We start from the raw sequence: 21,564 nt of genomic DNA, 5'->3' as shown, positions 1-21,564 counted from the left end.
TTATATTGAATATGTACTGACATAAGTGATTCACATGGCGATTTTCCGTGACTAGGAAGATAATTGTGAGTGTAAATGTTCATTAATTAGATGTCCAAAATCAACTGAAAAAAATAATCTCACGATGGCCGTTGTCCGGTTTTATCAACGTAAGATGGAAGTTTTATTCGAGACTTACTCAGGTTGTAAATATATTGTACAGAACAAAGATCAGAATAACATCATGGAATTTTGAAAGAAAGTTGGTAATAGCTAAAGCGCATTCAATTGGCATTCGTTATCAATTCTTTGTCAACGCCTTACTTCGTGGTCGATGTATTTTGGCGGGATTCGCGAGTTATGCAGCAAAGTTCGGGTCGTTCGGGTACAAACAACTGACAATCGGTAGAAAATTTTTCTTCTCATCTCCAGTTTAACGGACGGGTCTTGGGGTGCCGTTATCGTAAGATTGTTTTTTCTCGTTATTGAAGTGAAAGAAATATGAAAAGTAGGCGAGAATATTCTGTTTTAGATTCGAAATTTGTCGCGTGCAGTGATTCGGGTCGCAGAGATATAAATATAGCAGTCAACTGGCACCGCGAAGTCGCTTAGGCTACGAAAAATTCACACCGTCAATTTTCCTTCGTTGCGAGTTAAACTCAGGTAACGTTCGAAATTATTTACGCAAGTCCGAATCCTCTGTACTCGATCTTCTAATCAAAATGTAGTCACGTTGAATCTTAGCAAGTGCAGTGCGTATTTTAGAGAACGAGTTTATTTTATTTGCCGGGTGAAAAATTATCGCGGGCTCTCCATCGGTGATATTCTTTGTCGCGTCATGCAGTCATCGATTCGATTGCCATTTCAGTGATAATTCCGAGTGCAATACAAAATTTGGTGAGTGTTCTCCACAGGAATATAAAATTTATTCAGTGTTCTCCGGAGGAATATTTAATTCACGCCCGAAAGGATACACTTGAGACGGTGAGGCTGGACCGATTTTCAAGATGTAGCGTCGGTGAGTCGCATGAATTTAAAATCACTGATTATTTCCAACTGTCCACTATTTGAAAATTTTCAGTTGTACCATGACAAAAGTATTCGAAACTTACATTTGTAATTTAGTTACTAATGTCGAAGTGGCAATAGAAAAAGTTTTTAAGCGTTTCAAATGTTGGCCAAATTCAATTTGGCAACTTTTTAACTTGAGCTGGTGATTAATTTTATTGAAAAATTAACGGCTCGTTGATTTGAAATAATTTTATGGTGAACTATTCAACCGAAAAGCAAATGTCCCGATCGGTGCGTAATAAGATGATTTGAATATGTACACTATTTCTGTTGCATTTTTTTCTCGATTAGCAAATATGTTATATTTAATTCTGTCGACAAAATTCTTGAGACTCAACTTTAGTACAAATAGGATTAATTAGTGAGCACATACTTTGCGCAATTTAATGGAAACTGATTAATTTCGAATTAGCTTCTGAATATAGTTACAATCTAATAGTTAAAAAAAAAAAAAAAAAAAAACTCGTTTATTAAAAAATTATAGTTTCGGTTACACGGTTGTGCAGAACATAGGTAAATTTTTCTCTTAGAAGTAGTGAAAATGTGTTTCCATTTTGTGCAAGTTTAGTAGCCAAGTTTTATACAAAATGAACCAGAAATTTTTGTCATCGGATAATTAAATTCCTACGATGCGGCGTCACGCATAATTTTTGAAGAACACTTTCTTTTGTTCCTCGTGTTTACGGTATTTTTGGAGTGTAGGGACAATTTTTTTGCCATTTATGACACATTGATTCAAGGTGGGCTGGATTAGTTAATATTTTTCACAATATTCAGTACACAATATATTACAACTTATACGATGCTTTTATAGATTGTGTATATTTTATCCCAAGGCGTAAAGATAGTGAAAGAAAATTTGGAATCGGTAATTGGGTCTTACTTGAGAAAAATTACGCATGTTCTTGAATAAATATAAAAACGAACAATGAAAATGAATCTATCACGAGGTTCGTTGCAAATTAACCGGAACGAAGAATAGAATACTTGTGGATTTATTTAAAATTTTAATAAACTGTTCAAATCGTCTTTCAGTAATACGACTTTTTAAAAACGTGACGAAAAACAGCTGATAAGAATTTATTTTACCTTCTGTATAATATTGACGTAATTATCAAACCATATTTTTCTTCTCAATTGTTAAAATCCTGAATATTGATTATTGTCAATTCGTAGTTTTCCAAGGCGCTAGAAAACGTGGGAAAAAATCTCCTTCTCACAGGGAAAATTTTGAAATGTTCAAAATTACATAAATGACATAATTGAAAAATCAACGGTTGCTTTTCTATAATAAGTTGAAGCGAGGATAGTTAGACGTTGCACTGTTGCACATTTATTTAATTTCAGTTGATAATATCGAAGAGGTTGTTCAAAAAAAGATACGTGATTTGTAGTCACCTAAAATAAAAAGAGTACCGAAAACGATAATCGAAGGTAGTATAGCAAGAAGATAACCCGAGAATTTCCTTGCGCGTATCTATAATTTAACATGCAGATCACTTTGTCACAAACCATAGTCATCCTTATCGTACGAAAATTTTTTTTTCATTTAATATTTAGTGTCACGAGTGCGCGTCGTAGATTTTTATTATCGTCAAGTGAAAAACGTGTCGGCGCAAAAAGTAGAAACACGAGGCTTTAGAATTTGATACACATGACAAAAAAAAAAGTTGATGATTGATTGCAAAATCTTCGGAAAGCTTGGAGTCTCGTGTGCAAAATGATTCATTAATTGTTCATCTTTGAGAAAAATTATCAACGATCGCTATTACCAGTGATATGTCGGAGACGTGTTTTTGTTTGAACAACTATGCGAGAAATTTGTAAAACATCAGAAACGTACAGTATACATATTACTCATGACCTCGACTCAATAATTGATGAAATTTACAATTTTGAAAAATATCGAAAAACTTGACTACCAGGAGTTTAGATGTGCATATATGTATATGATTTTAGTAATGGGTGAAGCAAGGTAGAAAACTATAGCCCAAAATTTGCAAAGAAATTAAAATCATTTAATTCACTTAACAGCAACATTCGTCAAATCCCAGAATCAAGTTTGTACGAATAACAATTTCATACTCAACGGTGATCGATATCAATTTAAACTAGTTTTGCCATTTCATACGAATTCTTTAGTCATGAATTTATTTATTTTTATATTTATTTATTCATAAATTTATAAATTTTGCAGGATAAAAGTCGTTTTTACGTAGATCAGTACAAATTGGCGTTGATAGGTAATTAGCTGGTGCTTACTTGAATTTAGAATTGAAGTATCAACTCTGAATTGTTTTTTATCTCTTATTGTACTCCAAGAAATTGATGTAGGAATTATTTTTAATTTTCAGAATTATTTTTTACTTTTTTATTCGAAAAATTTTATTGGTAATCTGTTTAAATTCCCTTGATTCGAAACATTGAATAAAGTAGCAGTTGTTTATTTTGAAAATTAGAAAAACTTAACTGAGAATTAATTCTTCCCCTTCGACGAGCAAATTCGTATCATTATACAATTACGTTCAATATTTAAATTAAAAAACTCAAATCAGGAATTTTACGGAAAATTTTTATTCTATCACCGCAATTAAAAATTAACGCTGTTAATCGTAATTTTTAGTTTGAAACTGAAGAATAGCCCGACACTGTTACGTTGTATTACGTAATTGTGTAAAAAATGTGCAGGCAGCGGGTTGCAAGCCGATGCGTTCGCCGGGTGCCAAATACCTTATTTGAAACCATCCGTATATAATTGATAATGATTTGATTACAAATAATCCGGAAAATCCATCTCGGGACACTCGGCCGAAATTCCGAGAGGGGACGCTGTAACGAATAGCGAATAAGATATTCCAGGCTTTTTGTTTCTTTTGTCTTTCGGTTCCGAGCAATTATTGCTGGTAGCGTTGAAGCGTCCAGGTTTCGAATTGAGAGTTGCGCGCTTGAGCTTTGTAAAACATGTTCATCCTTTGGTTAACTTCTTCGGCTATTTCTCCTATCGTTTGCATCAACGAAAGGTTTCCAACTCCGTTAACAGTAAACCAAGTGTATGTTTATTGTGCATCTATTTAGATAACACAATTTTTGTCGATTCGATGGAGTTACATTAGCATTGCTGAATTTGGCTCGAGTGATCTTGCATAGTTGAAACGTATACGGCGTCGTTACGGGATTGTATGAAAATTTCAGTCTGTTCCGGTTCGTCTTTTCCATAGGCATAATAATATTCATTCGACTATGAAAAATCTGGATATACGCGGTAAACGATGGTAACATCAGTTCTCGTCGTCTTTACGTACCGACCATTTGTCGGATTGGGTTGCGTGTGCAAGAAAGACCGCAGAGAGCGCCACGTGACGATCAATTTATCACGTACACATTTCATTACGAAAAGTCTCATAAGGCTTTCAGTCTTTACGTGTCCCTCAGTCAACGTCTGTCGACGAACAGAGTTGCATCGGTTCGTGCTGTACAACTTGGGGAAGAAGTCACCAGAAGTCAAGGATACTTTGAACAAGGTAAGTTGTAAACATATTAGGAATAATTATTACCGTGCCTCAATTTTTCTTTCTGGTGCAAGTGAATCGTACACCAAAGACAAACTTTCTCGCGAGCAACAGTTTATTGTCATTTTTCCTTTTATTATTTGTACCGTAATTTGAATTATTCTACTCCAATCGTCCGGTCTAGGGACTATTCTTGGCCGGCCGGTGGCATCCCTGCTATTTACGAGACAATCCGACAAATGGCGGAAACGACGGATCTTGGTCGGTGTTTGACAATTTGAAACGTCGTACTTTTTGCCCGGATTTTTAGCGTCGCGAATGAATCGAAATATCAGAAATTCAGTAGCGATCTTAACATTAATCGCAGATGCCTACATTTAGTGAAACACACTAGCCATATTTTGTAAGTATTTTACTTTCGATAATCCACTGGGTTATAAAATTTTTCGGATGCTTTCGCCTTCAGTCAACTCGTGTACATAACCTCAAACAACAAATGTTGGTGTGTGTTGAGTGGGAAAATTATTAGTGGCAATCAAGGAGACTTGATTGAATTGACGTCACTTATTGCATCCTCCCTACACGCAATTTGGCGTATTTCCAGAGCTGCGAGATTAGTTTTAACATTCCGAATAATCTTAATGCCAGAATAAAATTCAATACAGCAACCCAGCGCATACTATCGGATGCCTTAATCTCTAAAATTATTTGTTCGATTCCATGTCTATGGTTTAATTCAACAGGAAAATCTGGATAATGGGGCGAACGAAAAGGGAACGCAAGGCTAGCAGTTCAGAGAACGAGTCTGATAGTTCCAAGGACGAAGGTTCGTCGAATTCAAGTGATGCCAAAGAACAAGCACCGCCTTCGCCGAAGCAGCGCAAGAGGCAGATGGAGAAAGAAGAACGCGTAAGGCCAAAGGAAACGCGCCAGGACAGAAACGTAGAAAGATCAAGATGGGAAAGCCCGGACGGAAGGAAGCGGAAGCACAGTCCTCAGTCTCAGAACCAACGGTACCCGGCGTCACGCGACGACAGAAGAAAGGGTCACAGAGAGCGCCAGGACGGCGGAGAGGCCAGAACCAAGTGGGAGAAAAAGGAGAGAGATAGAGATATAGACAGAGATTTGGAAAAGCGAAGGAAGGAGGATAACCGCAGCCAAAATGAATCTGACAACCAGCGGAGGCGGGAACGCGATGCTCCGGAAAGGTCGAACAGAAACTACAACGGTGAAAATCGACCCGTCGATAGGTTTGACGGCAGAAGGCAGAACGAAAGGAAGTCCCCTCGGCGAGACGAGAGGAACAGGGGGTTTGAAGAGCGAGAACGAGGTAGACATAACAGCGGTAGAGGTGGCAGGCGAGGGGGTAGAGGAAACAGATTCGGGGATGGCGATGGGCCGAGAAGCAGTTTCGACGGCTCCAGAGTAAAGGGTGAGCCGTCGCCGGAATGGGGAAAAGCGGATATGAAAAAGGAGAACAACGGGAAGCCAATTGAGAAAGAGAAGCCAAATTTCGAGCCGTCTGGAAAGTTGACGGAAGACGCAAATACTGTGAACGGTGTGGTGATAAAATACACAGAACCAATGGAGGCGCGAAAGCCGAAGCGCCGTTGGAGACTCTATCCCTTCAAGGGTGAGAAGGCGTTGCCCACCCTCTACGTCCATAGGCAGTCTGCTTACCTGATGGGCAGGGATCGCAAGGTTGCGGATATTCCTCTGGACCATCCGTCTTGCTCCAAACAGCATGCCGCTCTGCAGTTTAGGCTTGTCTCATTCCAGAGGGAAGATGGCGGCGAAGGAAAGAGGGTCAGACCGTATTTGATAGACCTAGAATCTGCCAACGGCACTCATGTCAATGACATCAAACTCGAGCCTAAAAGGTATCACGAGCTCTTGGAGAGGGATGTTCTGCGCTTTGGATTCAGCTCTCGGGAATACGTTCTTCTGCACGAACAGAGTAAGGATGATGCTCTGGATGATGACGTCCCATTTACATCTGCTGTTCCGGTGAGAAATTATTAATGGCTTTTGTTCTTTCGTCTTTCTACTTGATGTCAAGTTTCCGTACAGTTGTAATTTACCTTTCATACTTTGACAGCGATAAAACGATATAATCTCAAAATTTTACGAAACAAGACATAAAACCAGGCAACTAATGAATAATAAATCTTGGATTTAAATTTCTCTTTGCTCCAAAACTGTCAAAGATTTGTCATCAGAAGGATACTTTTAACCGAGCAGTTTTTCTGTTATATTGCAATAATCCACAGCGCGCTGTATATTTTGTTGTTGGCTCTGCATATTTACCATAGAATTCAGTAAAATTCCCCAAAGAAATTTGCGGGCTCAAATTAGTTGATGAGAATGTAGTTTCGTTAATTTTATTTCATCATTTTTGTTTGCAGAAATGAGCTTAACGGGCTTACTGAGCATAGGCGGTGCTCGAAGAGGTGGAATGTCAATGTAGAACGATGATATTGCAATTTTATGGAACGCAGGTGTATCGTTAGATTGCATCGGTAGTTTGTTGGCAACGAGCGCTGGAAGAGTGTTTTGAAGTTTTAGAAAGATTAAATGTAAATGAATAGATCTTGATGAAATATTTTATAGATATTTTAAGATCAAGGAATCGAGAAATTCGGATTGTTATTTCTTCAGAATTGTTTACTTTATTGTCAATCCTGATTCACAAACTTTGTAATGTTCTATCCGGTAAGACATGGCGTACAAAATTGAACCTGTACACTACCAATGTGAAAAATAAAACAATCGCATAAATTAAAAATATAAAATGTCATGAATCTGTGTTACCTCTTCATTTCACTGTCGGTTATTTTATTTATTTACATCGTTACTTCCTACGTTACGCATTAGCACGTAGACGGATAGTGGCCAAGTATCAGATACGTTGGGGTAATTTTAGTCACCATTTCCGGCCCACGAATCTTTGGATATTTATTACTTAAACAATATACGAGCAATTTTTCACTGACGCAAAGTAATATTTACAAAAGTAATTACATTATTCAATTATAATCGTTTATATTCCATGTAATGATTCCTTCTTTCATTTTTTATACAATATAATAAAATTAGTATCAAATGATCAAGGAACAATACAAATGTTACGTATGCAAAATGACATTTGAAATGGAAATGAAGAAAAATAACTACAATAAGACACGAAATGATTATTTTAAGCAAACTCGTTTTCAAGTTTATTCAAGTTGACTGGAAGATGCTTAATACTTGAGCATGTGTGTGAAAATGTGGTGTAAGTTGATGGATGAAAATCTAATGATGACATACTAGAAAAACATTTAAAAATATAATTATTTACAATTTGATTCACGCTAGCTTATATTTATTCATTTATCTTAATTATTATCGTTTAAAAGGCACTTTAAAAGTTAAATATATGAGCAGCACGTTGAAATAATTTAATTACAGCAATATCGGTACACGCCTTTAATATACGTTTTTAAAGCTTGATAAAATATCTCAACCTTCAACTTTGCGTATAATAATATTGTTGTCTACGATAAATTTAAACTTAACAATTTCGTATACATCGTCGCAATCGTTTGCCTTTGATTTCAACAACACGTACGTACGTCAATTCATAGTTCGGCATTTTAAAACAGGTTCCAATGTTTCTTACCGATTACTTATCATAATAGTAACGAAATTATGTACTACACAAATGATCAATCATGGCAGTCAAGGCTCTAAATATCTACACTATAATATCCAGTTTCTCAAATATCACCTTTTATCATTACCCATTTACTCTGACCGCGTCAGAGTTTATATTTGTATAGGTAGCGATCTCATTTCCATCTTCACCTGTACCTGGTGTTTGCCTGAGAGAATTCAGTAAGGCACTATTTATTGCTAAAGGTATATTCGCTTTCCCGTTTTGCAGAATTGAATGTGTCCTGCTTAATTTCGAAATTATATTTCTTCCACCATTCGTATCGCTCGATAGAATGTTTTGCTTAGTTGCCCCATTCTTCTTCAATGGCAAAGTATTCTGAGAATTTAATAACGACGAGCTTGGCCTAGAAGGAGTCAAGCTTGTCGACGAGCCGTGGGAGCTGCTGCTTCTACCGCTCAAACTAGTCAGCGATCCTCTGATTTCTGTTGAGATTTTTTCGCTCTTGCGACTGTCGTCAATGGAATTCGGAGAGTTCGTCGCGGCTATACATTTTGAAACATGATTAGCCAACCTTGAGCTATCCAAAATGCAGAATTTTTCTCCTGTGCTGGAAATGGAGGCTCTTTTTGGTTCCGTCAAGTCAAAGTTATTCGTCGATTCTCTTTTTTGATTTACAACATCTTCCAATTGTTCACGATCCAAGTTTGAGCTTTCATTTTGCGAATCTGATAGTTCTGGTATTTTGCTTTCCTTTTGAACTTCATTTTTATCCAGGCACTGTACGGGTCTCGGTACTTCATAGCCACCAGTCGGAGTATCTCTAATATCAGGTACATCGTTATCTGCTATTAATTCTAAATATTTCGGAATTTCTCCGGACGCTAATAGTGCCGTCGTGTTGCAAGAATCGGGTAAAAATGGCTGCATGTCCCTACTGCCTTCGGAGCTTGTAGATTTCCAGGAGTTGCCTAAACAAATTTTAAACGACTGTCAACAATCTTGTATTAGCTCACAACGCCGGCGACCACTTCGGAGCTTGCAAAGTATATTCCAATTTCTTTGATGGTTAGTCGCTGTATTCCTTAGGTGTTGGGGAGTGTTAAGGTTTGTTAACTTTGATGGATATTCTGTCATAATGACAATAACGTAAATTTATGTGAAGACGCTCATCGCCGGTTAAATAAATGGGCTAAATGACATTAAACATGAAACCTACCTGAGTGGTTATGATTTTGATTCTCATCAGCAAAGTAAGCCATGTTAGACACGCCTGCAAGCACAAGCCATGCGATGGTCATTTCAAAATTTTTTCAAGCAATGTTAATCAAGAATAAACGGGAAATTTTCTCAAGTCAATAGAACAGTTTAATCCCCTTTTAAAATTGACATGAAACAGACGTTCCAATTTGGCGGAATTTTCAATTATAACCGAACGAAAAACTTTTGCTTCTTCGTCACAGAGTAAGATAATCGTGTTTCTTGAATTGAATCGAAGCGAAACGGCTTTCAGTAGCATCGTATAGATATTTTCACAATGAATGTAACATATTCATGCAAGATAGAGATCAATGCGAATGAGGTTGAGGCACGATTGAATCGAGTTGGAACAAACCTTGTTTAGATAAGTAATGGCCAGCATGTGCAGGGCTGATCGCGGCATCTTCTGTTCTGCTTCTGAGCGTTATTATATGATCCAAACAAGCCTTAAAACTGGGTCTAGCATCCGCCGTGCTCCAGCAGCGCAGCATCAACTGATGTAACGGCGTTGGACAATTTAGCGGCTTTGGCAGTCTTCCGCCAGCTCTAACGTGGTATAGCACTTCCAGATTTGTTCTTGCCGGGTATGGCTGCTGGCCCAGGGAAGTGATTTCCCACATCAAAACACCGAACGCCCACACGTCACTTTGAGAGGTAAATACCCCATCCACTAGAGACTCCGGTGCCATCCATCGTACCGGCAGTAGGCCTTCGCCCTCCTACGAAATAAGCATAACTTGTTAAATATTCGTGAATTCGGACTTTGTTTTTTAATAGAATCGGTCAATGAAAAGTATTGCTTTTGACAATAACGTCAAACCTTTCGCTCGGTGAGATGTTTTCTACTGCGTACGATCTTTCGAATACGTCGCAACAACCGGTTTACCTCAAATTTTCAAGACAATATTCTTCGCTCATTTATTCTCTTTGCCATGATCTAAATTTTTTTTCTTTCGTATTCTTTCTCAACGATGTGTTAACCGTTTAAATTTGACGTTCGATTCTTCTTTCCAAATTGGCGACTATTTTATTTAATTAACAAAAATGAACAGTACGATGAATAAAAAAAAAACCCTGGTCATGAAAAAGAGGACTACTCAAGGATATTGTCTCCAAATCTGAAATAAATCGGATGAACCGTTTTTTAGATATAGCGGGCGCAGTAAAACGTCTTACCGAGCATAGTAGATGTTACTGTCAATAACAATACTTCCTGTTCGTTGATTTTAATTTTTAAAAAATTTTTAAATGATGCTTGATCTACGTACTTTTGAGCAAAACCCCAATCTATGCGAATCATTTTTTGTCGAGGTATAAATACCCAAAATTTAGCCACTATTTCGACCGTCTGCCCGCATATTAAACCCCCTTAAATGCAGTGCGGACGAATTACCTTGCGGTAGTAATCGTTTTTATAGATGTCTCTTGCGAGTCCGAAGTCTCCAATTTTTACCACACGGTTCTCTCTGTCCCTGGCGGATACCAGGCAGTTCCTGCAAGCTAGGTCTCTGTGAACAAAATGAAGTTCCTCCAGGTATTGGCAGCCTCTCGCCACATCTTCGCACATAGCAAGAAGATCTTGAAGTCGAAGAGCACAGGGATCCGATGGCTGTAGACAGCGGCTGGCTCTCAAATACGTCAACAGATCCCCAGCCTTCATTAGCTCCAACACCAGCAGCGGCGGATCTGTGTCTAGGCAAACTCCAAGCAGTCGAAGAACGTGCTTGTGCCTGAAGGGACTCATAAGTCGAGCCTCGCGTAAAAATTCAGTCTTCTCTTGCGCAGACGCCCCTTTTCTAAGAGTCTTTATAGCCACTCCAGTTATTCCAGGACCGTCCAGGTCCTTCGCAATGCCTTGAAAAACCTGGTACAAGACACGAGCATTGTTTTAGAAACTGAATCTTCGTTTCAGTACGTATTTCAAGAGGTAAACTCACCTCTCCGAATGCACCGCTACCCAGGAATTTGGCCAGCGTTATTTGCTCCCTTTTTATCTTTGGCAGCGAAGAGTCGTCCGGGTCGTCTTGCGTCGCAGTTGCGTACAACGTGTTTGACTGCATAAAATTTCCGCGCGGAATTTCACGTAACGTTGCTAATTCAACGTCGGGCGCAGCTGGTGGAATTACTGCCTTTTTATCCTCTTTACGTTGCCGGTAGACTGCTAAAATATCGGATAAATTTTAGTCCTTTCAAATCATGCCGAACAGTAGTTTTGTCCTTAAATTCAAATTATTCACGGTAAATCGACACTCACGACAAAGGAAAAAGCCAAAACATAATAGCATCACTCCGAGGATCAGAGGAACACTGAGTCCTAGTATCAATCCCAGGTGTTGTGGAGGGACAAATATCCCACTCCCAGCCTCACTTAAGTCAACCACTGCGCTGGCTTTACTCCAAGTTCCAAGGCCATACGCGTTCTTTGCTTGAACTCGAAATTGGTACTTTTGCACCATTTCGTCTGGGATTATCCAGTAAGTGTCTGTCCCGTTATAGTAGAGGCGCCATTCGCTAGTTTCGTTGCGACGTTTATCCATAGTATCGGAATCTTCTAAGATGGTTCCTTCAAGACGATACAACGTGATCGAAGATCCACGAGCGTGTGCAGGCTCCCAATTAACTTGATAGACCGGACCACGCACCTTTGTTATTGTGGGAGTTCCAGGAGCGCTTGGAACATCGCCTGGAAGACGAGAGGGACAAACATCGATTAAGTTCAACCTCGAAAGATGGGGAGAAACAGGCAACTTACCTGATGTTTGGAAAGTAAATCTCGCGTCTGACGGCCAGGTGACGTTAAGCTTATAAATCGGATACCTTAGCGTCAATTTAAATCTGTAGAAAGTTTTCGGTTGCAGTTTACGAATGTGGAATTCCACCTTATCATTTCGAAGTATCGGATTAACAACTGTTTGCCATTTGTCCGATCCCACTATCGAGTACTGCAGACTGTAGTCAATAGTCAGATTTTTATTCGGCACCCATGATATGTTCATCGAGTTGACACTGGTACCAGTCAGCGTCAAGTTGTTTGGTTCTGGATACATTTTCAGGAATTGAGGAAGGCTTTCGTTGTAAATAGCACTGGAAGTCGAGTAAGCGCGAACACATATCAGGTAATCTTGTCCCGGCAATAATGACTGCAGCGTCGCAGATAGTTTTCCATCCGAAGATTGCTCGGTGTGTTTAATCGACTGTTCGCCGTTGTGTCTCATTCCGTTAACAAGCTGCACTGGTCTCCAATGAATTTCATAGCGAACAGCTGCTCCGTTCAATATTTTTGGTGGGAGCCAACTAACCGCCGCTAAAGTAGGCGTTAGTGCTTGAACTTCGACATTTTCCGGCCTCGTTGGCACTCCTGCCTCCGTTATTATTACTACTCCCTGGTGTGGTTCAGGACTGGAAGACTCCAAGCCACTGTAGTAGTTGCTCAAACTCAGCTGAAACATGTATCTACTAAACGGTTTAAGATTTTCAACTTCGATTTCCTTCTTGAAAGTCTTCAGTTTCATATTTTCTCTGTTGTTGCTACACTTAGTAGAATCTACCGCGGAGCATTCGGTAATGTAAATGGTATACAGTGTTGCCGGAAGATTATATTTCTCACATGCGAAGTGGGGCACAGGTTCAGGTAACTTGATCTTGATGGAGTTTGAAAATTTCTTCAGAACTTCAACATTATCAGATACTTGTCTCGGAACCAAGCATTCGGCAACTGGATAAGGCTGCAAAGATTTTCCAATGGCTTTAAGACTACGCGGGCTCTGCAAGTAAAGTCTTTTGATTCTGGTGTCATCCGGATTGGCCTTTTCTACGTAATAAACACTGTCCTTATCCGCGTTTGACCAGTAAAGATTGATCTTGTCCACTGTCAATGACGTCGGTGGTAAACCTCTGTTAAAACCTGAAATCGTGACGAACCAGTTCAACGCTGCATTCGATATTATATATGTTACAATTTTCACCAAGGTTCTTCATAGCCTGGAACGTACCTGGACCGAGCACCATATTGCAAGTACATCCATCCATGTCTGCGATGTTCAAGTGGCCTTCCATTGAGACCCAATAAATTACAGGAGTAGAGGCGTCCGTATTGTCGACCGCCATGACCGGTCTCACAATCGGCGCATAATGACACGAGCAGTCGTCAATTTGGTTGAAGAAATACTGAACATTTTCTCCGTTCAAATTTGATTGCATCGTCACTCCACGATCGGCTTGAACTAACTCGATCCAATACAATGTTCTGTGTCGGAAAAGATAAAACAGTTAACAAAAATGCTAATTAATTTCAACACTTTGTGCTGTTAAAAATTAATCTTTTGCTCACCCTGTCAGAGGTGATATATCCAAATTCAACGTTGCGTTCCTAGTGGTTATTATTTTCTCGGCGATTGTATAGCCTGCTTCCCACGCTGTTAAATCCAGTCGCATAATATTTCTACTAACAGATTCTCCGTAATCTGCTTCCGTCCAAAATAAGGTCCTGGTAACCCAATTGACGCATAAACTTGACGCGGTATTGTTCAATTTAAGAATTTTTGTTACGTTCGGACTATCGATATCCGCGAGCATCATCTCCTGCATTTCGTTTATTCCATATACTTTATTCTCCACCGCAGAGTAGGCCACTTCAATAGCGACATGTCTGGTTATCGTGTCGTTGATTTGTCTGTCCAAATCTGAAATTCTCACAGCCTCTGGTGTAGCCACCAATATTTTTGGTACAGGATTTTCGTAATCAGTTGATATATTGACGATGTCGGTGAACCATCCGCCACCGACTTCTGTGTATGCCTGCACTCGGAAGTAATAAGTTGTGTTCGGCAGCAACTGATACAATCGGTATTCCAACATTGTCGAATTTACATTGAGACAGTTGCAAATGTCTATATTCATACCTTCCAGCATGTACCAACAGTCTATTGCGTAAACTTGGATCAAGCCGTTGGGATGATCGGGTGGATCCCATCTGTAAGCGAAAGAACTTGACTTAGAATACGAATAATATGAGGAGTCACGTTTCGGTTGATAACTGCCGATTTAGCGTACCTGAACACCGCGGAAATATTAGTCTCGTCGCTAAGTGGTTTCTTATCAAATTCAACGAATCCTCTTGCGTTTGTTGGTTGACTAGGTTTCGCTTGAGGAGATCTCAGAATTTTTCGTGTGTTATGTGACATTCCCCAATAAGTGAACGCTTTTATGGTTACTTCCAATATGGCGTATGGTGAAAATATTTCGGAATTGTGGTAAGGTATCGTTGTTTCCTTAGTGATTTCTGAATTCGTATTCGTGTTTATATAATCCGCGAATTTCACCTCGTAAAAGACCGTTCCGTAGTTTACATTCTTCACAGGGTTCCACGAGACGTTGAAATTGTTCCATTTACCTTCCACTCTTATGCTGTCTATGCTTACCGCAGACGGTAATACAACAATGCTATTCGCAGATAAATTCTTCGGATACTTGTGAAGAGCGTGATCCATTATGGCAACCATCTGAAGACCGGACAAGGTTATTCCGTTGATAATGGCTGTGTTTTGACCAGACAAATCTCCGATAACTGCATTTCTATCATCTTGGAGCCACAGCAAGTGCTCCGAAAAGTAACAAAGTGGCCCTTGTATGTTAGGATATTGTAACGCCGAAACCTGAAACTCCAAATATTTCTTAAACAGTCGATAAGGGACTGTTGGAATTGGATAAAACCGAATCTGGAAGAAATAAATTCAAACCTGCTCTGGAATAATTTTATCATTCAATGGTATTCTTTCGGACGTTGGTGCTTTGTAGAGTATCGATCCGCTTTCGTAACTCCTGACAATCCAATACACAAACTTGTTCTCCGTGTCCAACGTCAAACCCATTACTTGCTTACCGATAAATATTTCATCGGAATAATAGAATCTTCTGTCTTGGCCATTAAGTCTCGATACTTCGACCGCATATCCAGTCGACCAATACAAATAGGCTTCCAACGAGTCTATCATCAATTCCTTGACAATTGCCAGTATTGACATTGGTTCTTGATGAGTTCCATCCAAGTTTGCTCTGGTTATCTAAATATCATATTTCCATCAGTTTCGGTATTCCCTAAAACTTGTACGCAATGTTTCATGAGATATTATTATTCGTGCTCACTATTTGCTGATTTGGATTTGCCCAGTAGAGTTTTTTCGATATCCAATCGACAGCGACGCTTCCAACGGAATTTATGTGCATTCTGTTATTCTCATGGCTAGTCGTGTTATAGCAGTACAAAACCGAGTTATTACCGACCAAGTAGAGCAGGTCTTTGTACCACGCAACGTCGACAATGTGATACTGCATTTCAGAGTCCTTCCAGCTTGCCCTGTGTATCAAAGTCTCCACGTTTTCTCCGGTCACGTCACTCTTCAATAATCCTTCAGTCGCGGACCACAATATAGAAGCGTAGGGCTCGCCTTTTGGATCTCTGCAAAACGAATCTTGCTAATAAATAAAAATAGCTCGCATTTTTTACCTGCAACTGAATACAATTATTCCCAATCTGCTCACCTCAATGTTCGTCCTCGAAATTCTGTAGACCAGGGACCTCGTCCGGCGCTCGTATATGCCGCAGCCTTTATCGAATACTTAGTTCTCTCTCTCAATCGATGAACAGTGTGAGACAATAAACGGATTCCTTTTTGATGAACAGCTTTCCCGGTTATTTCGTCTTTGATTTCTAATTCGTAGGACCAGTTTTGCCAAGCTCCTTTACCCTGTCCTCCGAGCAGATACGGCGCTCTCCAAGAAACCTTTGCCATTTCGGCTCCAAGAACAGCCTGAACACCGGTCGGTGGATTGACAGGAACTGGAGCTGGTTGACTGGCGTCCATCAGCACATTTACGCTGTAGCAAGACCTGTCGAATCGATTGGATTAGTTTTGAGCCTGTATTTTTCACCAAAAGGTATTTCTGGAAATCTATAAATCTGCTTACTTGTAGGGATACGAGTTATGAAAGTATCTGTTCTGGCCTGGATGATAGTCTTCCGTTAGTATATCCCTTCCGTTTGCCCAATAAAACAAACCGTTGGCCATAGCCAGTGAAACGACGTTCTGAAATTGCGGCTGCTGAGTGTTCGCTCGGAGATTCGAGACTTCTCTACCATCCAAAGTAACCGATAACACCGTGTTTTGCATAGGATGTGGTATCAGCAGACGAAAATTTCTGTGATCGACCATAAATGCCTCCAGATGCGAATCTTCGAGTATAAGGTCTGGCTGTGTCTGTAGGTCATGAAATTATTGTTCAATCAACGAATTCGGTAGTGCATCTATCCTCACCCGCGCCGATCGTGTCTAAAATTTACCTCGTGCTTCACACCGTTGCTAATATCGGCTAAATCCAAACGAGATAATCCATCTTTGCTGACCCAAAACAGGTACCCGTTGTACGGATCAACTTCGATGTGCGAAGGCTTGGACAAAAAAGCTGCGACCGCAACGGTCAGTCCCCGTCCATCCAGGTTGCAACGAGCGATTTGCCAGACGGTCGTTGCGTGTTTGACTTCTCCCAAGACGTACAGATGCAAGTTCAGCCAATCAACGGATAAACTCAGTGGCTTGAAGTTCACTTGGTCCGGGCTCAGCACGACAACAGGATCGGTTTTTTCATCAACCGATGTTCGATAAACGTAGCCACCTGAATCCGATACGAATACTTGTCCAGAGGCAACGTGTATCGCGACACCGCAAATTTTGTTGGCCGTTTCATAGATCAAGACTGGATTTTCTAACAAGTCGGCGACCTGCTTCTTCACCTGGTGCTCTCCTCCAAGAATCAGTATCGGTAGTTGCATGTCTGTAACTGAATTAAAGGATAAATTGTGACGATTCGAACAGGTACAACGATTAAGACTAGATCTGAAGATTAATTTTTACCAGCTGGCTCGGGCGTTGTTGAAATGTATATTACGGCAGGAGGTCCCTCCCCTTCGCTATTCCTCATCGTTATGCTCACAGAATAGTTTTGATGTGGCGTCAGATTTTGAAACATGTAATGGTCTGTCACATTTTCAACAGCTGAAATATCCTGTAGGTGAAGTAGGAAAATTGTTCAACGACTCGCAATTTGTTGCTCATAACTTTTACCCAAACATGTATGTATATATTTATATATAATTGATCCCTGTTAGAAAACGATCAAGTATTTGAAGCGCAGGATAGAACGCCATGCCAGAATCTGCTGCCTAAGTGAATTGGTTCGAACAAGCTGGAAGTGTTAATGTTAGTTATGAGAAGATGGCGGATTTGAAGCTTGAAAATAATTCAAATACCAAGTTTGTTACCGTGCTGTAAGTCTGACGAATAGATATTGTTTCTTTTTCCAATTCTTAGCTCAATATTCGTTCAATTACATAGAAACGGTGACACGCTAAGCCTGAGTATTATGCTAGCCTAGGAAAGATACGTTCACAAAACGTCGCGAGCAGATATTTCTCAAATTAGCAAAAGACATTCTACTTTTAGACGTCTACTCGAACCACCTATTCGTCTTCCATTACTGCCGTTACAAGCTTGTAAAAATTGACGATACACCAATTGTTTATCCTCAGGCAATTTGAATTTGTTCTACTACGACTAAGAATGGAACGCATGCATGCATAACGGGTGCAAAGTTGTAGCTTGCCGAACCAATTTCACATGTAATTGATTGTAATATATAGTAATAAGCATCGTGACAGACTGTAAGACATTGAAAAAGTGTAATTGACAAGGTGAAGCGTGGTAACGTACGTGGCAGAGTAAGCAAATATCACAAATAGATAGGTATGGAAAGTGGATTATAATCACAATGTTATATGCGCACAATATAAAGCACTGTCAATAAAAGAAATAGCGCTAGCTTGCTTCTGATTCTCCGATGAAATCGAAACAAGGAACTATAAACGTAACGGGAAAAGTTTATCTTCTGGCGTGGCGTGTATACCTTAAGCGTGGAATAATTGCCCCCTTGCAGCCGCAGGACATAGGACAAAAGTGGGCCGTTTGGAAACGGTCCCGGTTCCCAAGACACGGACACGCGGCAGCAATCTACCGCTGCCGCCCTAACAATTACCGGTGGTGACAATGGAAAACCCTCGGGTTTAGTCAAGATTGGAACACTAGGAGCTGAAGCAATTGATTCCCTAGAGTGCTGAGTCGATTTCAGGATCACGGCTACGCGAAACTGAAAAAAAAAAATGAGATAAATAATTTTTGTCACAGCGTCACATCGTCGTACATTTCAACATTGGATTAGGTACGTCGAGTGAAGTTTGATCTCCAATAATATAACAATTCCAATCGAGTGATCCACATACCCTGTACTTTGTGTAAGGCTGTAAATTTTTTACTAAAATCTGATTGTCTTTTTCCCACGATTCGTTTCTGCAGTATTGCCAAGATTCCGCGAGCTCCTCGTACATCCATTGTACCACGTAGGATAATTTGGCACCTCGTTTCGCCAAGTCGATGCCCTTCCATTCCAGCCTCAGGGAGGTGGCTGTTAGACTGTCGGCGACTAGTGCCGGAGCAGGTGGAGTGCCTATTTCCTCTGAAATGATTCGCAGTGATAATTACCCGAGTACACATTGGATTTTATTCCATGCTGTATATCATCTTTTTAATTCTCTCCATTGAACAGATGATCCACTCTGAGTGAGTCTAGAATTTTTTTTAACAAATGCCAGAGCGTTTCGACTCCAAGCTATGAAACAACTTCTCCTGCCAGTCGTTAACCTTCTACTTCGTTGCACCCCAAATGCGGGAAAATATATGGATTCTAATTGAGTGAACTGGTTAATTATGAACGAGCGTGACTTGGATAAATCTTTTATCGAGTACGAGCAGATTTTGGAGGGATTGAAGACGAATTTCACAGAGAACTGGAAGACGAAAAGGAAGCCGAACCAATCGCTCGACGATTTTGTGCGGTATAGAACCCTGGGAACCGGAGCCTTTGGTCGAGTGATGCTCGTGAAGCAAAAAGCTACCGGCGTATACTACGCGATGAAGATATTGGAGAAGGCGAAGTTGGTGAAACTGAAGCAAGTCGAGCATACCGGGAATGAGAAGAGGATATTGGAGTGTGTGCGATTCCCGTTTGTTATCTACATGGAGTTTTGCTTCAAAGATAACTCCTACATATACTTGATCCTACCATTCGTGACCGGCGGTGAAATGTTTTCTCATTTAAGAAGGATGGGAAAGTTCGATGAGGGATTGTCAAGATTTTACGCTGCTCAAGTCACTTTAGCTCTTGAGTATCTGCATCATTGCGGTTTGGTTTATCGCGACCTGAAGCCAGAGAATATATTGATAGAAAGCAATGGCTACCTGAAAATAACAGATTTTGGCTTCTGCAAATTGGTAGACGGTAGAACTTGGACGCTGTGCGGTACGCCGGAATATCTGGCTCCTGAAATAATCCTTTCAAAAGGATACGGTAAGTCGGTGGATTGGTGGAGTTTCGGAGTTCTGATTTACGAAATGAATGCCGGATACCCGCCTTTTTACGCTCGAGATCCGATGAAGATATACGAGAAGATCGTTTCCGGAAAGTACAAGTTCGCAAGCAACTTTGGGGAGGACTTGCGAGACCTGTTGAAGAACATTCTACAAGTGGATTTGTCCAGACGTTACGGGAACTTGAAGGATGGCGCGGTGGACGTCAAGAAGCATCGTTGGTTTCGCTCTGTTAATTGGCTACTGATATACCAGCAGAAGGTAGAGCCTGGCTTCATACCTAAAACCGGTAGCGTCGGAGATACGAGCAACTACGATCACTATGATGAGGAAGAGCTAATCATTGACAAAGTGGATCGTTTTGCCAAGGAGTTTGCTGACTTTTGATAGCTGGGTTTAGTTGATGATAAGCTATTTCCTGCAATACCGCAAATTCCATTAGACACAGCGCACAGTAAAACGTTAACAACAGCACATCGTGGGTAGCTTACATGGTCTGTCTATTCAAGCCTGTCGAAACGCTAAGCTACATTAATATTACTTATTCCTCCGTTAAAATTACCTTTAAGCTGCTGAAAATATCTGTTCACGGCATCTTGACATCCCAATACGCAGTAGAGTTGTTTAGGTGGTAGTAGTTCTTGCGTTACATTCTGAAACGTTTGGAATAATATTTTCAGTCCTAAATGTTGCGGTGCTGATTTATCGCCGTAGAAATTACATACATATAAGGAATACAATAAAGACTTATTGTAAAAAAGTACGCTACGAACGTTGCGTCGAAATCATTCCTGCAATTTTATCTTTGTAATTCTATGACCGAACTTTTTTTTTTTCAACAATGCGCGAATACCGCAGACTATTTCAACAAGCTTTCGACTTCGTTGGCAATGTTTGATGATAAAATAACAGCTTCAGACAGTTGATGTCACATAATTCTCATCATGTACTTGCATTTACACTTCATTGCATTATTCAAATGTAGTAAAAAAAAATCGTCGTTTCAACTCCAAGTACAATATTAAGTGTACTTTGACCAGTTGTAAACGTAACATTTTAATCTGCGGTGCACCGAAGGCTGTAAGTCTAGAGAAAAAATTTACTGACAACAAAGCTATCTTGGTGTTGATTTTTGCTTAGTAAATTCTTCGCCAGAATTGTGTGTTCGGTATTTCAGACAAGTTTCTCTGATTTATTCTGCAACTTATCAATTCCCATACTTTTGTCTGTAGGAAAAATTTTTGCAAAATCAACTTCAGCCTCTGAATTTTTCTGAATTATAATACCTAATTTGGAAGATTTCAAACATGAATAAATATTTCATCATTTTTTTTTTTTTTTATCAGGTCTCTGTGAAAAATCATTACCGGAAGGGGTAATGTTTATAAATTGCCAAGTTATTCGTAATTAGTATTAGAAATACGTTTAATGGTTCTAGGTAAGCGGTCGTTTCAAAAATCGTTGTTCCCGCCCGAAAACAATATCAGATCGTTAGCGTGTGTTCGTGAACGTGATTAAAACTGGCAACAGTTTGGTGATCGTCTATTTTCCCGCCAATTAATCGGTGATCGTTATTCGTTTTCGCGGTTATAGTTTAAATTTAAATCCTTTTTCG

At 39.9% G+C, this 21,564-nt stretch overlaps 3 protein-coding genes across 9 annotated transcripts in view; 2 read left to right on the top strand and 1 right to left on the bottom strand.

Annotated features, from left to right (window-relative positions):
- Positions 1-4,486: 4,486 nt before the first annotated feature.
- LOC124222698 (uncharacterized) lies at positions 4,487-7,360 on the top strand. 2 transcript variants are annotated; one of them, XM_046633932.1, is made up of 3 exons: positions 4,487-4,571; positions 5,303-6,566; positions 6,965-7,360. In XM_046633932.1, exons 2-3 carry the CDS (start codon positions 5,316-5,318, stop codon positions 6,968-6,970), a joined length of 1,257 nt encoding a protein of 418 aa, XP_046489888.1. In that variant the 5' UTR covers positions 4,487-4,571; positions 5,303-5,315; the 3' UTR covers positions 6,971-7,360. The 2 variants fall into 2 exon arrangements, with proteins under 2 accessions (XP_046489888.1, XP_046489887.1); XM_046633931.1 differs by lacking the exon at positions 4,487-4,571 and adding an exon at positions 4,799-4,962.
- A 221-nt stretch (positions 7,361-7,581) lies between these two features.
- Positions 7,582-21,564, bottom strand: part of sev (receptor protein-tyrosine kinase sevenless) — a 37,932-nt gene continuing 23,949 nt past the window's right edge. The window contains exons 4-22 of one of the 6 annotated variants that reach the window (XM_046633925.2): positions 20,512-20,602; positions 18,806-19,038; positions 18,433-18,672; positions 17,385-17,535; positions 16,814-17,310; positions 16,441-16,730; positions 16,015-16,362; positions 15,619-15,931; positions 15,213-15,536; positions 14,527-15,146; positions 13,805-14,446; positions 13,467-13,720; positions 12,227-13,378; positions 11,729-12,157; positions 11,412-11,635; positions 10,868-11,338; positions 9,830-10,193; positions 9,434-9,487; positions 7,582-9,185 (exon numbers count right to left, since the gene is read on the bottom strand). In XM_046633925.2, coding sequence (XP_046489881.1) covers positions 8,338-9,185; positions 9,434-9,487; positions 9,830-10,193; positions 10,868-11,338; positions 11,412-11,635; positions 11,729-12,157; positions 12,227-13,378; positions 13,467-13,720; positions 13,805-14,446; positions 14,527-15,146; positions 15,213-15,536; positions 15,619-15,931; positions 16,015-16,362; positions 16,441-16,730; positions 16,814-17,310; positions 17,385-17,535; positions 18,433-18,672; positions 18,806-19,038; positions 20,512-20,602 — 7,545 coding nt within the window. In that variant the 3' untranslated portion in view covers positions 7,582-8,337. Of the gene's footprint in view, positions 9,186-9,433; positions 9,488-9,829; positions 10,194-10,867; positions 11,339-11,411; positions 11,636-11,728; positions 12,158-12,226; positions 13,379-13,466; positions 13,721-13,804; positions 14,447-14,526; positions 15,147-15,212; positions 15,537-15,618; positions 15,932-16,014; positions 16,363-16,440; positions 16,731-16,813; positions 17,311-17,384; positions 17,536-18,432; positions 18,673-18,805; positions 19,039-19,820; positions 20,257-20,511; positions 20,603-21,564 lie in introns of those variants that run through there. The other 5 variants (XM_046633926.2, XM_046633927.2, XM_046633929.2 and 2 more) reach the window with 5 other exon arrangements.
- LOC124222699 (cAMP-dependent protein kinase catalytic subunit beta) lies at positions 19,285-20,336 on the top strand. Its single transcript, XM_046633934.2, has one exon. It carries the CDS (start codon positions 19,290-19,292, stop codon positions 20,334-20,336), a length of 1,047 nt encoding a protein of 348 aa, XP_046489890.1. The 5' UTR covers positions 19,285-19,289.

Source organism: Neodiprion pinetum, chromosome 7 (assembly GCF_021155775.2).
Source record: "Neodiprion pinetum isolate iyNeoPine1 chromosome 7, iyNeoPine1.2, whole genome shotgun sequence".
NCBI lineage: Eukaryota > Metazoa > Arthropoda > Insecta > Hymenoptera > Diprionidae > Neodiprion > Neodiprion pinetum.
This window is presented reverse-complemented; position numbering and strand designations above follow the sequence as displayed.

Coding starts and splice junctions, on each gene's coding strand:
- LOC124222698 (XM_046633932.1), top strand. CDS start 5,316: ATGGGGCGAACGAAAAGGGAACGCAAGGCTAGCAGTTCAGAGAACGAG.
- LOC124222699 (XM_046633934.2), top strand. CDS start 19,290: ATGAACGAGCGTGACTTGGATAAATCTTTTATCGAGTACGAGCAGATT.